Source organism: Aquarana catesbeiana, linkage group LG02 (genome assembly GCF_042186555.1).
Source record: "Aquarana catesbeiana isolate 2022-GZ linkage group LG02, ASM4218655v1, whole genome shotgun sequence".
Lineage (NCBI taxonomy): Eukaryota > Metazoa > Chordata > Amphibia > Anura > Ranidae > Aquarana > Aquarana catesbeiana.
In genome coordinates, this window is record NC_133325.1 from 192,603,128 (window position 1) to 192,619,903 (window position 16,776).

General features: G+C 42.0%; 1 protein-coding gene across 2 annotated transcripts in view; it reads right to left on the reverse strand.

Annotated features, from left to right (window-relative positions):
• Positions 1-16,776, reverse strand: part of ACVRL1 (activin A receptor like type 1) — a 138,044-nt gene that overhangs the window by 58,165 nt on the left and 63,103 nt on the right. For both annotated transcript variants that reach the window (XM_073614113.1, XM_073614112.1), the window contains exons 3-6: positions 15,011-15,241; positions 13,310-13,509; positions 9,476-9,575; positions 994-1,140 (exon numbers count right to left, since the gene is read on the reverse strand). In XM_073614113.1, the coding sequence (XP_073470214.1) occupies positions 994-1,140; positions 9,476-9,575; positions 13,310-13,509; positions 15,011-15,241 (678 nt within the window). The remainder of the gene's footprint in view (positions 1-993; positions 1,141-9,475; positions 9,576-13,309; positions 13,510-15,010; positions 15,242-16,776) is intronic.

A 16,776-nucleotide genomic window follows, 5' to 3' on the forward strand; every position in this document is an offset into this window, starting at 1 on the left:
ATCCAGCCCCTCTCATTTCACATTCCTCACCAGTCAGCTGACCTCTAGTCCCTGCCCCCCAGCCATGCCGTGAACTGAATGGGCGCCTGTGAAGAGGCTGAGTGGGCAGCCGCGGGTTCCAGGAACAGCCCAGCTGGGCGGCCATCGGCTCCAGGGATAGTCCTGCTGGGCGGCCGCAAAAAGGCTGGGAGAGCGGTGCAGGCTTCAGGAACAGCCCAGGATTCGGTGACCCCTGGCAAATCATCATTCGACCCCTGAGGGGGTCCCGACCCCCAGGTTGAGAGCCACTGCATTAGAGGGTCTACAAAATAAAGGGATACAATCTTACAATCTGACTTAAATCAGATTGTATTGGTAAACATTGGATTTAATATGGGGTATATATGAGAAACACTGATCAGGTCATATTGTACCTTAACATAATTCTGTTTTGAAGAAAGGGAAACTAAAATTGTGCAACATTTTTCCTTTTTTAACAGCAGGGCAGGTCAAACCACATCCGAATTAACCGTAACACCCAACTCATTCAGTGGATTACCTAATGCTATTTTGAGATGTCAGTCTCCCAAAGGTTTTTAGTTTTTTGTTTTTTTTCATCAGTTGACCTAATTTTCTTTGAAAACCCTTGTTCAGTAAAAAATACAACAATATTGAGTGTTTGTTATAAATTTTTTATTGTGTTAAGTGTTTAGATGATGATTGTATATATAGTTAGGATTCATTTACTAAAAATTAGAGAACTTTTACTGAGGTAACCATTTTCTACTCCTTTATTAAATCATGCACTCTAATTTAAATACCGTACCTAGAAAATGCCTTAGGATTTACAAATATTTTCTTGGAACTGATGTGTGATTAGGAGGTGGAAATCATGGAAAGTGGATTGTAGACAATATTTTAGGGACGTTGGAGTTAATTCTATGCACTGAAGAACAAAACAGTGTACAAGTTAACAAAATTAGTAATTAATAAAATACAGCAACTGTACATTACCCAAGATATTTTCATGACGTAGTAAGACGGTATTGTAAATTTCTGTCTCTCTGAACCATGACTGTTCATCTCGAGAAGAGAATATCTTTACGGCCACATTTTCTCCCTGCCATGTGCCTCTCCATACTTCCCCATATCGCCCCTTACCTGAGAATAAATGACAGTCTGTTACATTGTTCTGATGTTGTGCATCAAGATACATTTGTTGCCAAATGTCACCATAAGACATGGTAATGTAATGGCTAACCAACATTGATCTGAAATATGGTACAATCACATACTACAAAAAAAGAGAACATGCAGTTGTACAGAGTTCTTCCTTTGTTACCACATATTCAACAAACTTCCAAAATTAGTTGTCTGATAATCTGGTCATATTAAAAAATGACTACGCTAACAAAAATGTATTTTTTAAAAAAATAACAAGTTTATATTCATTGCAAGTAGTATAAGAATCATACCATATATGGTGCCATCAAGAAAAGATAAAACTATTGAATAAAATATTTTGTTCTGGTGGTTTAGGGGATACATTTACAGATTCTTATCTCACCTGTTCTACTTATTGCTGTCTTGTGAGTGTCTTGTGAGTGTTCTGTTTGCTGAGATATAAATCCAGTCATTTTTTTTAATTCTTTCTATGCAGAGTGAGTAAGAAATAGGATTTTTTCATCATACTTACCTGTAAAATCCTTTTCTTTGAGTACATCATGGGACACAGAGTTAGGCTATTATTCATTATCTGCTGGGTTATACTTCATCTCCAGGTGAATGGACACTGGTAGACCAAAGGTCTTTAGACAGGAGGTGATCCCCTATATAACCCCTCCCATGCAGGAAGCACTTCAGTTTTGTAGCAAGCACTGAATCCTCAAAAAAGAGGGGAGGGATCACTGTGTCCCATGATGTACTCAAAGAAAAGGATTTTACAGGCAAGTATGACGAAAAAATCCTATTTTCTTTTTCATACATCATGGGACACAGAGTCAGGCTAATATTCATTACCTGCTGGGACATCCCAGAGCAATTGCCTTGAGGGGAGGGAGACACCCTGCCAAACAATAGCCATTAGAACTTATACGGCAGCCCGCATTACACTGTGGCCGAAAGACGAATCCTTGGCTGCTCGAACATCCACTTGATAACATTTTGTGAACGTATGCACTGAAGACCTGGAAGAAGCCTTACAAATCTGAGCCACCTGATGGCGAAAAGTCCAGGAGGTTCCTACACCCCTGGTAGAATGAGCTCTCACCCTAAAGGGAGGAGCTTTACGTTTCACACCGTAGGCCTGAATGACCAATTGATGGACCCAATTGGCAATGGAAGCTTTGGAAGCTGCCTGTCCTTTCTTGGGTCCTTTTGGTAAAACAAAAAATGAGTCTGATCCTCGGATCTCCGCAGATCTAGACAAATAAACCTTGACTGTTGTAGAGGCCTGGAATGGAACTGGGCATAGGGCACCGCCTTGAAAGAGGATACCATCCTCCCTAGAAGACTCATATAGAGCTGAATGGAGGGTTGTCTGGTGCCCCTTATCTGATGCACCTGATTCTTCACGACACAGATCCTTGTGGGTGGCAAGAATACTCTTGCTTTGACCGTATCTAGGATCAGACCTAAATACTTTAGACCAGGGATATGGAATTTGCGGACCTCCAGCTGTTGCAAAACTACAAGTCCCATCATGCCTCTGCCTCTGGGTGTCATGCTTGTGGCTGTCAGAGTCTTGCTATGCCTCATGGGAATTGTAGTTCTGCAACAGCTGGAGGTCCGCTAATTGCATATCCCTGCTTTAGACCTTGAGCTTTTTTCAAGTCTGACTCTTCGGTATTTCTGATCCAAAAGTGGTGTCGGCCTTTCAAGGTTTATTTGTCTAGATCTGGGCAGTCAAGGTTTTCGCGTATGACGTGAATCTTTGTGCTCCCAGATAAAGGCTACTGCGCACGTGTGGCAAAGCCACGTGTGCCAAGGATGCCAAACAAACAAAATGCTAAGTCCAGCGGTGCTTTTTGCAAATGCACATGCGCCATCGCCGCCAAACAAACAAACTGCTAAGTCCAGTGACGCTTCTGCAAATGCACGTGCACCACAGCCACCAAAGCAAACAACTGCTGAGCACAGCGGGACTCTTGTGAATGCACATGCGCCATGGTGAATCAAGGCGAAATGGCGCACCGTTGTGCGCCATCATCCAGGTAAAAAACAGCCAGACACAAGCAAAAAAGGTACACTTTGTAAACACCCGCAGCTAGCCCAAAACTCCCCCGTATGGTCACCGCACACAGGTGTCCAGCCTCTAGCTTGCTTGACTGATTGTTACAATCACTGTGACACCCCACAATAATAAGTAAAGGGGTTCCAATTACCCGTCCAGGCACAGGGCAGCTTAGAAACTAAGAACCCAAACTTCACCCATCACGGCGGGTTCCTTTCGCTTGAGGACCTTCAAGGACTGGGTACCCTTTTCGTGTTTGGGGTCCACTCCCTTGGACCTGTATAGCACCCTGCAGGAATGCCTTAGCACTGGGGTGTCCAGGATTCCACTTTGCAGGGTCCAGCGCCCGGAGGCTGCATTACAGGCAAAACCTTGCAGGATCTTTAGTCTTCTTTGCAAGGCTCAGGTACCATTTATCTAAGCATATAAAGCCTGTGTCAAATGGATCTGATCGGTCAATCCCTTGATTCATTTAAGAACCGTTTGTGGGATTAGAGACCTGGAGCTCAGAGAGCTCAAACAAACCATGCCATCCACTTTGCAGACACTGGTAAAAAACTGAAGTGCTTCCTATATGGGAAGGGTTATATAGGGGATCACTTCCTATCTAAAGTCTACCAGTGTCCATTCACCTGATGATGAAGTATAACCCAGCAGGTAATGAATATTAGCCTGACTCTATGTCCCATAATGTATGAAAAAGAAAAACTGTACTTGTACTGTAGTGCAAGGGCCTGCTTGACTGCATACACATTGGTAGCATATTACTTTGGTTTTTGGTAAATCTAAAGTTTATTGTACAAAGATTGTACAGTCAGATTGTAATGTGTAAGTGTATGGTGACCCGTCAGCGTGAGAGACAATAATGTAAACATTAACTGCTTTTGTTTTTTTGGGTTAAGATGCTCTTCGCTTAACATTTTAAGTAAATGGTAGGATTGGGTTAAGGTTAAAATGATTGCAAAGTCAGAAGGTTTTTTATCTTAATACATTCTATGCATTAAGATAAAAAACCTTCTGTGTGCAGCAGCCCCCCTAATATTTACCTGAGCCCAGCTCGATCCAGCAATGTTGCGCGAGAGACTCGACTGTCTGGGACTCTCCCTCCTCATTGGCTGAGACAGCAGTGAAGCGCCATTGGCTCCCGCTGCTGTCAAAGTCAGTGAGCCAATGAGGAGAGAGAGAGGGGGCGGGCCTTGGTTCCGTGTCTGAATGGACACAGGGAGCTGTGACTCAGCTTGGGTACCCCATAGCAAGCTGCTTGCTGTGGGGGCACTCATCAGGAGGGAGGGGCCAGGAGCACCAAAGAGGGACCCGAGAAGAGGAGGATTTGGACTGCTCTGTGCAAAACTTTTACACAGAGCAGGTAAGTATGACATGTTTGTTATTTTTAACAAAAAAAAAAGAGACCCTAGTTTCACTTTAAACTGCGGTTAGGTTTCAGGCTTAGTTTACATGAGCAGCAGGAAAAGGTGTTAGATGACATGCTTTCCAGTTTTAGAAATGCTCACTGAATTCCTCCTCTTGTTTCTATCATTGTGGTGAAGTAGTACACAAAGGAGTACATTGTGGTTGAATACATCAGTTTGTGACAAAAACAAAGTTGCTTGCATCATTTGTGTTGTAAGCCACCAATGGTATGCTATGCAAATGCCCATGTGCACATGCAAAGCTTTGGAGAAAGCAAGCACAAAACATAAATGCAAGCACTAATGGTGCCAGTTCTCACTGGCATGTATTTTGTACTCCATTCATACTGAATGCGGCTTTGAAATTACGCTACTTCAGCACGATTGCAAAGCCGCGCAGATCAGTGTGATTTCATGTGTGGACTGCCGACATCTGTGCGACTTTATGCACAGATGTCTATGCAAGTTGCACATAAAATCGTCAAAAATAGTGCATAAAACCTTTTTCAAATCGGTGCAATCGGAGTTACACTGATTTGAAGGGTTCCATAGGCAAGAATAGGGTGCGGCTTGTCGTGAGATTTTTAATTGTCAAGTTACATGACCAGTTGCACCAGTGTGAACTTAATCTAACTTAATCGATTATGTTCATGGGCCTCAACACACAAGAATCATGTCCACCCAACATCCATCATTTTACATCTTGTCAACTTATCATTGATCTCTCTTCTGACTGAATTAATGGAGGCTGTGTAAAGGAATTGCTAGACAGAACGGTTGTTGCAAGGTCATTGAGAATGTATGATGTGTATTGAGGCATTCTGCTTGATAAAAAAAAACACTTGGCCCTGCAGTTTAGCATTAAAAGCCTTCCAATTGAGTATTATGGCATGCTGCTCATGCATCATTGGTACCCTAGAATGATGTCTTCTTTAAGCCTTAGGTAAGACATTTAATGGTAATGTGCATTGTAGTCTATAGCTGTCATTGACCTATCGGAATAGTATAAAAATAAAGTGGAAAAGCAATTAGTCGCTATGGTCAAAACACATTTCCCTATGCATCAGTTTTCCCAGGGAATAGTAGTATTTTTGGCGTGTGCTGCTGTCTTCTCTTTTCTTCATTTCTTATCATGGATACATTCATACAAGACTTATCTAGGTCTGCAGAATATATCTGTCACCCTTAATCCAGCTGTCTCCCAGCTCTCATCAAAATAATATACAGTATATCCTTTCAGAAAATCCTATCTGCTGTACAGAATATATACAGGCAGAGAATCATGGGTTTCTACCCTAGATGAAAGGGTGAACTTGGTAATAATTAGACAAATTATATACAAAAACAAACTGCTCTAGTTAATGGTTATCTTACTTTTTAAATTTGTGAGGACTCAAAAATGATAAAAAAATTGACTACACTAATGCTGTGTACACACGAGCGGAATTTCCGACAGAAAGAGTCCGATGGGAGCTTTTCATCGTATATTCCGACCGTGCGTATGCCTCATCGCACTTTTTTCCGTCGAAAATTTAGACGGACTTATGCCGTGTACACACGAGAGGAATGTCCGACAGAAAAAGTCAGACGGAAGCTTTTCATCATATATTCCGATCGTGTGTATGCCCCATCGGACTTTTTACGTCGAAAATTCTGATGGACCTAGAAAGAGAACATGTTCTAAATTTTTCCCATGGAACCAATTCCTATCGGGAAAACTGCTCGTCTGTATGCTGTTCTGATGGACCAAAAACGACGCATGCTCGGAAGCAAGTACAAGACGGAAGCTATTGGCTACTGGCTATTGAACTTCCGTTTTCTAGTCCCGTTGTACGTGTTGTATGTCACCGCGTTCTGAACGGTCGGAATTTGGTGTGACCTGTGTATGCAAGACAGCTTGAGCGGAATTCCATCGGAACTCTGTCAGAAAAACCTTCAGAGTTTATTCTGACGGGAAAACCGGTCGTGTGTACATTGGCATTAGATAGAACATGTTCTCTATCTTCTATTTGCTTTGTTCTATTTTTCCGACGGAACAAATTACTATAGGAAAAACGGCTCGTCTGTATGCTGTTCCGACGCACCAAAAACGACGCATGCTCTGAAGCAAGTAGCAGACGGAAGCTATTGGCTACTGGCTATTGAACTTCCGTTTTGTAGTCCCGTCGTACGTGTTGTACATCACCGCGTTCTGGACGGTCGGAATTTGGTGTGACTGTGTGTATGCAAGACAACTTGAGCGGAATTCCGTCGGAACTCTGACGGAAAAACCTTCAGAGTTTATTCCGACTGCAAAACCGGTCGTGTGTACAGGGCATAAGGGTTTGTTCACATTAAAATGTATGCGTTAATGTGCACTGTGTTTTGGTATGCTGACATGCGTTTTAGATATGTTATATAACATTTTTGAAGGTGTTTTCAATGGCAAATGCAGACCCAAAATATAGCATGTAAGCTTTTTTGCAATGCATTGATGGAAGCACACACTAACAACTTTATCAGGGCTTTACAATTTTTCAGTGGTGGGAAAATGCAGAAAAAGGTATGACAACTGCTTTGGTTTCAATTAACCCTGAGGTTACTTCTGATTTATCCCACACTTACTTCTCATGCCTCAACTACAGCTACCTACTGCACTAGTTATTGAAGACTATAAACCACATAAAAATAGGCCAGGAAGCATGGTGGTTTACTGCGGTCTGCTTTCCTGAATGTCTGAATGCGAGCTGTCCAGAGGCACTTGTATTTCCAGAAGACACCACATCACCCATTACAACAGTACAAAGGAAAGGGTAACAGTGTAATATGAATGCCCTTCATAGGCGTGCGCAAGGGGTGTACCAGGTGTGCCTGGGCACACCCTAATCACTACGTGCGGTGCAGATTCCCCCTACAGCCTGAGCTTCGGCCGTGTTATCTCCACCCACCTCACAGTGCTGTTGGCTTCCCTCCTCTCCTCCCAGCTGCTGCTGGAGATGTTTCATGATGGAGTGAAGAGGAAGGGGCTAGTAAATATATCATTTTCCGGACCCTTCCTTTTCTAAATGAACACAGTGAACACATTTACTCACTGTGTACATTCATAACTAAAGCATAGTAAACTAGGCTCAGCAATGGCATGCAAAACAAAGCAATCAGAATATTGGCATGCATTAAAAAGGGGATCAACTCCAGAGATAAAACGATAATTCTCCCGCTCTACAAGACTCTGGTCCGGACGCACCTGGAGTATGCTGTCCAGTTCTGGGCACCAGTCCTCAGGAAGAATGTACTGGAAATAGAGCGAGTACAAAGAAGGACAACTAAGCTAATATGGTTCAAAGTTAAAGTTAGGGTCTGCAGGATACAGGGTGCCTTGCCGTGGCCTGCAGCTTATGCATGTATTTGCAAATGTGTGCAACTAAACCCCTGTTTTTAACGCATACTGTTAGGCAGGTTAATTCGGTAGGTCGCAGGCTGGTTGGTAAGTTAAAATGAGCATGGAAATTCTTTGGTTTTATTTTACAACAAAGCTAATAAAGGTTCTGGAGGATATTAGTTATGAAGAAAGGTTACAAGCACTGAACTTATTCTCTCTGGAGAAGAGACGCTTGAGAGGGGATATGATTTCAATTTATAAATACCGTACTGGTGACCCCACAATAGGAATAAAACTTTTTCGCGGAAGGGAGTTTAACAAGACACGTGGCCACTCGTTACAATTAGAAGAAAAGAGGTTTAACCTTAAACTACGTAGAGGGTTCTTTACTGTAAGAGCGGCAAGGATGAGGAATTCCCTTCCACAGGCGGCGGTATCAGTGGGGAGCATCGATAGTTTAAAAAAACTATTAGATAAGCACCTGAACAACCACAACATACAGGGACATACAATGTAATACTGACATATAATCACGCACATAGGCTGGACTTGATGGACTTGTTTCTTTTTTCAACCTCACCTACTATGTAACTATGTTTACTGTGCTTCAGATTGTGAATGAATAGGAAGCCGCTCAGCACATAGCACTTCCTATTCAGTTACTGCCCTGTGCAGCTGAGGCTGCAAAGAAAGGCATTTGTGTTTGAGCTTTGGGGTGCACACCATAACTCAATAAGCTGTGCACACCCTATGGTGCTCTTGTTCTTTAGTTCAGACCTATGCTCATCTTAGTCTCATAGAATATAAAAATATTGATATTTACCTGGTATGCATTAAAATTAATACTATACTCCATAAAAATTAAAAAATATCTGTGTAGCCAAATGCAGGTTGGACTAGAACAGCTTTTTAAAAGGTGGCCTACATCAGTGGTTTTCAACCCTGTCCTCAAGTACGCCCAACAGGCCATGTTTGCAGGTTTTCCTTTATCTTGCACAGGTGCTTTAAATCAGAGTCAATGGCTTGGTATTTTGGACAGCTATTTTATCTAGGAGAAATTCCCAAAACATGGCCTGTTGGGGGTGCTTGAGGACTGAGGTTGAGAACCACTGGCCTACATGACCCTCCATGCTCATTGCCTAATCATTTTTGGTGTGTCATTTTTATATGTAATTTTGAAGCTACATTTCGTAACGCTAAATAGGAGCTATTATTGTGGTGTTTAAAAAGCTTTTTTGATGAGATAATTTAGGATGTTACTCAACATATTTATTTATGACCCATGATTTCCATGTTTGCACAATGGAGGAAATTTAGACACATTATTTTGGTTTATTGGAATGCTGCAATATCAATACGGTATATGTGCTGTGAAGTATTTTTCCTTTTGTTAGCAGCAACATTTATTATAATATAGACCGTTAAAGGAGAATATTATTTATTAGCAATATCTGATCCTTTCCAGTTTATTTTATTTGCAAGTTTTTTTTTTCTTACCTACACATTCAACGAGTGTCACTTGTCGAGCCACAGTTCTCTGTACAAGGAATGGAAGACCAGAGCCACTACCAGTAGTGCAGTAGTCATCCAGGAGATCCTAACAAAAATTGCACATGCGTTATTTCGTTTTTGAAAAAAAAACTTTGAAAAGACATACAGCATAGACAGCATACTTCATTGACATTGACAGTCTTTTGAATATTGTGCATTTAGATGTACTATTTCTTCAATGCTGATACCCCAAACACACAGCACTATGTAGGTAGCACACTCCTACCTGACAGTTTGTGTACAGCAGAGCATAGAGCCAGAGGCAGCACAGTACAGAATGGAGGGCAGGAATGGAAGCTGCCGGTGTTTACTTTTCAAATGAAACAAGTTGGTGATTGGTTGCTAGGAACGCCCAGCATCCTAGCAACCAGTGGCGGTGCGTCCATAAGGGCCCCCCCTCTCTTCAGCCACCCCCCATATGACCAATGTATAGATTCATGCATTGCATGAATCTAGGGCTGAAACAACTAATCGATTAATCAACAACTAATCGATTATTAAATTAATTGATTACTATTTTCATAATCGATTAATCGGCCAGTAACATAACAGGGTTAAAAAAAACTAAAATTAGCCCTTTATAATACAAAAAGAGCAAATAATCGCTACTGTAACTATGCTTTTTTCAGCCGCTGCATATTTGGAAAGGGTCAGGGACTTTTTTTTTTAACACAAAACAGTGCTTTTTTGGTTCAATATACTTCAATGGAGAAGCTGCAGAAAAACATGCAATGCGTTTTTGCAGCAATTTGTGTTTTTTAATCTGCCCAACAACAAATTGTCCAAAAAAACTGCAAAATGATGTGCGCAAAAAATCAAAATGCACAGCAAAAAGCACTGCAGAGACAGATCAAAAGCAAACTGCATAGGTGTGTACCGAGCCTTATGCTGGCCACACCGATCAATTTTCAGACGAGAATATTCATACGAAAGATCTTTGTACATTCGCTGAATGAAAGAATTTTTAATTTCATGAAATTTTCACTTGTTTTTAACAGTCTGTTTTTAAAATGAATGTAACTTCTGAACGAAAACCACATACACTGTCTGAAAATTCCTTTGACCAAGAAGTTTTCTATTATTTCCAAATTTTCCCATCACTGTGGTTGAAAATGAATGTCGATTTGACCCCACTGACAATTAGAAAATTGAACGAACATTCTTAAAATGATATTTTTTTTGAAGGAAGATATTGTTTGTTTGTTTTATGAAAATAAAAAAAATCTCTGAGTCTGATGATATTTACCAGATTCACCCTTTAATATACTGTTAGAGGATATATACTGTATATACTATCTCTCCTCTAATAGTATATATACAGTATATCTCCTCTAATAGTATATACAATATATCTCTTCTGTCTGTTATTCTCAGAGTGGATTAGATATTTTTCTCCCTAACCATATAGTTGGTTATTTACATTTACTACTGCATAGAGATATTTAAGAATAAATTGCCTTTTTTTTAACTTTTACATATTAACTAAATTATACACCACACTTTTTTTAAAGGTTATTAACCGATTAATTGATTAATCGAAATAATAATCGGCCAACTAATCGATTATGAAAATAATCGTTAGTTGCAGCCCTACGTGAATCTAACCATAGCCGCCGCTTCCACCCCCTATTCAGGCGCCCAGCCCCTTTTCAGCCGGGGTCGTTTTTGAAGCACCTGATTAGAGCCATAGGCTCTAATAGGCATCAAAAAAGGTGAACTGCGAGCGCTATGCTTATCGCTCGCAGTTTACTCAGGTGTGTTAGAAAAGCGAATGAATATTCCCTTTCCTAACACTGAACCGCCTCTCCACCAATCAGGTGCTCAGGTCTGTTATCCATCACCTGATTGGCTGAAACAACAGGGCTGTGATTGGATGCCTATCAGGCGTTCAATCATAGGAGAGGACATAAGAAGAAATCAAGGACATGGAGGACACAGCTCGCCGCCATCACCTGCTGCCCCACCGAGACAGAGTAAGTGCCGGGCAGACGGCCAGGGGGCGGGGCACAGTGGCAGCATTTGATGGCAGAGTAGGAGCATTCGATGGCACAGTGGCAGCATTTGATGGGCACAGTTGGAGAATTCGATGGGCACAGTGGCATTTGATGGGCGCAGTGGAACCATTTGAGGGCACAGTGGCAGCATTTGATGGGCACAGTGGCAGCATTTGATGGCACAGTGGCAGCATTTGATGGGCACAGTGGCTGCGTTTGATGGGCACAGTGGCCGCGTTTGATGGGCACAGTGGCCGCGTTTGATGGGCACAGTGGCTGCGTTTGATGGGCACAGTGGCTGAGTTTGATGGCCACAGTGACTGCAATTGATGGGCACAATGGCTGCGTTTTATGGCACAGTGAGGCTGCAATTGATGGGGGTTTTTTTTCAGAATTTTTCGGTTTGTTTGCGCCCCCGCCAAAAAAAATTTTGAGCACCAGCTAGCAGCCAATCACTTGGTGGTTCATCGAAGGGTTAAAGCGTTTGTAAACTGAACACTTAATATTCCTGATATGTGCCTGCTGTACCATGTACTTGTATGAAAAAGTATCCTGTTCACTTTGTATTACTTCCTTTGTGTGAAATTCCTGGTGTTCCTGCCACTCCCTTTGCTTTCCTATCAAAAACTGACCACACTAAGCAGAAGAACACACCATGGTCAGTTCCCTAGCTGTGCTGGGAACTCTGGCTGCTCACCTCCGATGATCAGACTTGTCCTGACACACCCCCACTGCACAGCCTTTCACTGGGAAGCTCAGTGTCCTGCAGCTTCTCCTCCCTCCAGCTCTTATGCAGCTGAAAAGAGGAGGTAATGTGATCACTTATAAAAAAAAGGGAAAAAAAGGTAATTATAATGTTTTTTATATCTATACACAAATGTTTTGCCTTTCATTTCTATTTCAAACTGAATAGGTTGTTTTTAAAAGCTGAGGGTTTGCAATCAGTTTAACTGAGGCAGCTCCCCGCGCCTGTCCTCCATCCAGTACTGTGCTGCCTCCTGTTCTCCACTCTGAAGTGAAGATGAGAGCGATGGAGGCTGGGGAGAAGCAAGGCCGTGTTTGTGATCTACCCATCAGCTAACCGCAGTTGATGGGCAGTTTGCGATCCATGGCTTGCCCACCCCTGACCTAGGGGATTAGAAGACTGGAGGGCTACCAAGTCACTGCTGAGAGCCGGCCTCAATTAAAGTGTAAAAATTACAGAAAGTACAACCATATGTAGAGCTAGTTCACACCACAATCCTCGTGTTTGGTGTTTCCACATGCTCATTTACACATGTTTTTAATGTGTTTGTAATGCATTCGTAATGTGTTCCAGTGTGTTTTTTTTTCACTTGAAAATCTTTCCAATTAAAGGAGTATGCTAGCATTCACTTTGAGGTCACTTCCTACATCTTCTTCAGGTTTCTCCATTGTTTCATGTGTGCATTATTTTCAGAAAGTGAAGGATGTCTGCATCCTACAACAAGGGTGACAGTGAACATTGATTGGACAAACCTGAAAGCATCTGGTATGAACAAGCCCTTTAAGTGGCATACACCTCCTGAAACTTAACCTAAACATATTTACACTACAGATTAAAAAAACATTGCCTGGAGTTCCTTAAATAGCTAAATGTTGCATTCAATGAATGGCTAGCACTGCTTAATCTGTATATTTGCATGTAACATAGCATAGTTTTTTTTGTCCTAGTGTTATAGTACGGCTGTACAAATGATTGAAACCATGCTCTGATAAAAAATAAGTTCACCACAGCATTATCTTTACCATCGGTCAGATGACTCACCCCTAAAGTGCTGTCACCAACAGTTGATGCATTTACAATGTCTTCATTTCCAAAGTCAATGAGTCTGGCCAAAGATTTTTTCCTGCTTTTTCTCCTCAGTTTCCAGAATAAGAATGTGAATAGTATGGCAAGGATCAGAAACAGGGCTACTGGGAGGACAGTTACAAGGACAAGGCCTACTGGCTCTTCAACTTTGTTCTCTAGGTAAAAAGAAAAAAAATGCCTTTAAGTGTGAACTAAGATTAAGTACAAGTTACAAAGGTTAATCTTTATTCAAATTAGCATGCCATTCCCGTCTTGAACTAAAATAGGTTGATGTTGTTCTTTATATTCATGTGCAGGAAATAGAGCGATTTCTCATTCATAACCAGGCTCGGACTGGCCATAGGGCACACCGGGCACTTGCCCGGTGGGCCGGGGCCGCCGGGCCACTTGTGCTGGTATGGCCAAAGCAGCTGGGCTGCTCCTTGAGCCCACACTGCTCATCTGGCCTCTCCGTGGCCGGCCGGCCAGTTCTGTTCTGCTGTCAGGCTGGGGGGGGGGGGGGGCGGAAACTACAGGTCAGGTGATCTGTGACCATGACGCTGAAGGGGATCTGGTGGAGACACCAGACCACAAAAAAGGCAAGCTCCCTGTGCACCTGGATGCAAGGGGCAGCGGGGTGGCTGCATAGAAGAATCAATCTCTCTATTCTACTCCTGCTCTCCAGCCCCCCCATGCTCTCAGACCCCCCGTGCTCTCAGCTCTCCCCACCAATGTGTTCTCCACCCCCCCAGTGCTCTACGACCCCACTGTGCACTTTCTGGGTTCCCCTTGCCTCCATTAGTATGTTGATTGGGGCAGGGGCTGGTAAATATGCCATGGGCTGCTCAGTCTAAAAGGCCTATTTTTTCTCCCAGTCCGGGCCTGTTTATAACTCAGATGACACACCTGCCTACTGTCATCAAAATTGTCATGCTCCTTAAACAATCAAGACTTTTTGCTAATGTTTTCCTTGTCAGTTTGCCCGAAGGAACAGAAACCCATCAATTTCAGAAACTATCCAACATGTTGGAAACTCTCTGCAGCCACTAACATGGACCCCTGTGGCTTACATGACTACCCTACACTTTCCAATAATTGCAGGCTATGCTCAGATCTGTTGCTTCACTTTTTGGTACTTGCTCATGTATATAACTTATGCCCATGCCCTTTATACACTTTTCATTGGAATACTGATATAATGCTATGGACATATGCTGCTATGCCAGATTTTACTTGCAGATTTTGACCAGTTTCCTACAGGGGTGAGAGCAATGGATTCAACAACAGTGCCATACATCTCCTAAAAGTAGCCACCCTCTACGAATAGAAAGCAATAACATACATAATTTAATTAAGACACCTAAAGCCAAACACATGTATATCCGACCTAAAAAAAATTATTGTTCAGTATGAAAGTGAATGAAGACTGCATAGCTGCCAAGTATCAACATTTCAGTCTCCATTCACTTCTGAAGCACACTCAGGCAAACCCGAAAACCTGACACTGCCCCTCAGATAGGGAGAACTGCCTCCTCCATAGCGTCCAAGATTCTTAGAATCATGCTGAACTGTTCCTGACTGTCTAGCTTAGGCCAATTACACAAAGTGCACATTATCAAAATGTGGAAATGTTAAACCCAACACCAGTATGGTAAGTGATAAAAGGTGTTACTTTACTTATAGTGTAAATGGTGATATCAGCATTACAGAAATTGGAGTAACAGCATCTTGCTTCTGAGAAAGAGGTCTTGCTGTTGCACTGTTCTGTTATATCACTATTAAAACAGCCACGGACCCTGCGGATTTCATTATTTTCAAGCAATTGCTCTGTTACAAAACATGTCTTCCCATTGCAGGTATTTTCTGAGCAGTGTCCTCCTTCACAGGTACAGTTGTAGGAAGTGATATCTGCAAGAATATAAATAGTTTAACAGTTTTTAAGTGCCTTAGAGATGAAAATACCAAACCATTTTCTAAAGTACGGTTTCTTGACCATATATTTGTCTATATGTAACATTAAAGGTTTTTTTATGTATAAATTCTCTAGTATCATCAGGTAATTAATAAGAGCATTAAAATGATAATAGGTATTCCTTATAGTTGGATTCAACATTCTGTGCAGCTTGCAGTCCTAGAATAACATTTTCTATAAACCACCTCTTACATATTAACAGAAATGACTACCTTTTGCAGTTGATAGGTCAATTCCACCTGATCTGATGACTTTTTATAATGCCTAAAAGGGTTGTAAAGGCAGAAGGTGTTTTTTTTACCTTACTGCATTCTATACATTAAGATAAAAAGCCTTCTGTGTGCAGCAGCTCCCCTCAGCCCCCCTAATACTTACCTGAGCCCCATCTCGATCCAGCGATGTCCACAAATGCCTCGACCATCCAGGACTCTCTCCTGATTGGCCGAGACACAGCAGCAGCATAATTGGCTCCCGCAGCTGTCAATCCAAATCAGTTAGCCAATCAGGAGAGAGAGAGGGGATGGGGCCAAACGGCAGCTCTGTGTCTGCAGCTCGGGTGCCCCCATAACAAGCTGCTTCCTGTGGGGGCACTCAACAGGAGGGAGGGGACAGGAGCTCCAGAAGGGAAGGATTCGGGGTGCCCTGTGCAAAACCATTACACAGGGCAGGTAAGTATAACATGTTTATTATTTTAATAGAAAAAAAATGAGACTTTACAATCACTTTAACCGCTTCAGACCCGGAAGATTTTATCCCCTTCCTGACCAGTCGTGCGACGTTGCACCCAAACAAAATTGACGGCCTTTTTTCCCACAAATAGAGCTTTCTTTTGGTGGTATTTGATCACCTCTGCGGTTTTTATTTTTTGCGCTATTAACAAAAAAAGAAAAAAAATCATTATTTTTTACTTTTTGCTATAATAAATATCATCCAAAAATATATAAAAAACTATTTTTTTCCTCAGTTTAGGCCGATATGTATTCTTCTACATATTTTTGGTAAAAAAAATCGCAATAAGCATATACTGATTGGTTTGCGCAAAAGTTATAGCGTCTACAAAATAGGGGATAGTTTTATGGCATTTTTATTTATTTATTTTTTTTTTACTAGTAATGGCGGCAATCTGCGATTTTTATCAGGACTGCGACATTATGGCGGACACATCGGACAATTTTGACACATATTTGGGACCAATGGCATTAATACAGCGATCAATGCTATAAAAATGCATTGATTATTGTAAAAATGTCACTGGCAGTGAAAGGGTTAACACTAGGGGGCAATCAAGGGGTTAATGTGTTCCCTATTGTGTGTTCTAACTGAAGGGGGGAGGGGACTGTGCAGAGGAGATGACAAATCGCTGTTTATACTCTATATGAACAGGCGATCTGTCTGTTCTCCCCTCAGAGAACCGGAAACTGTGTGTTTACACACATAGATCCCGGTTCTCCGTGTGTCAGCGCCTATCGCG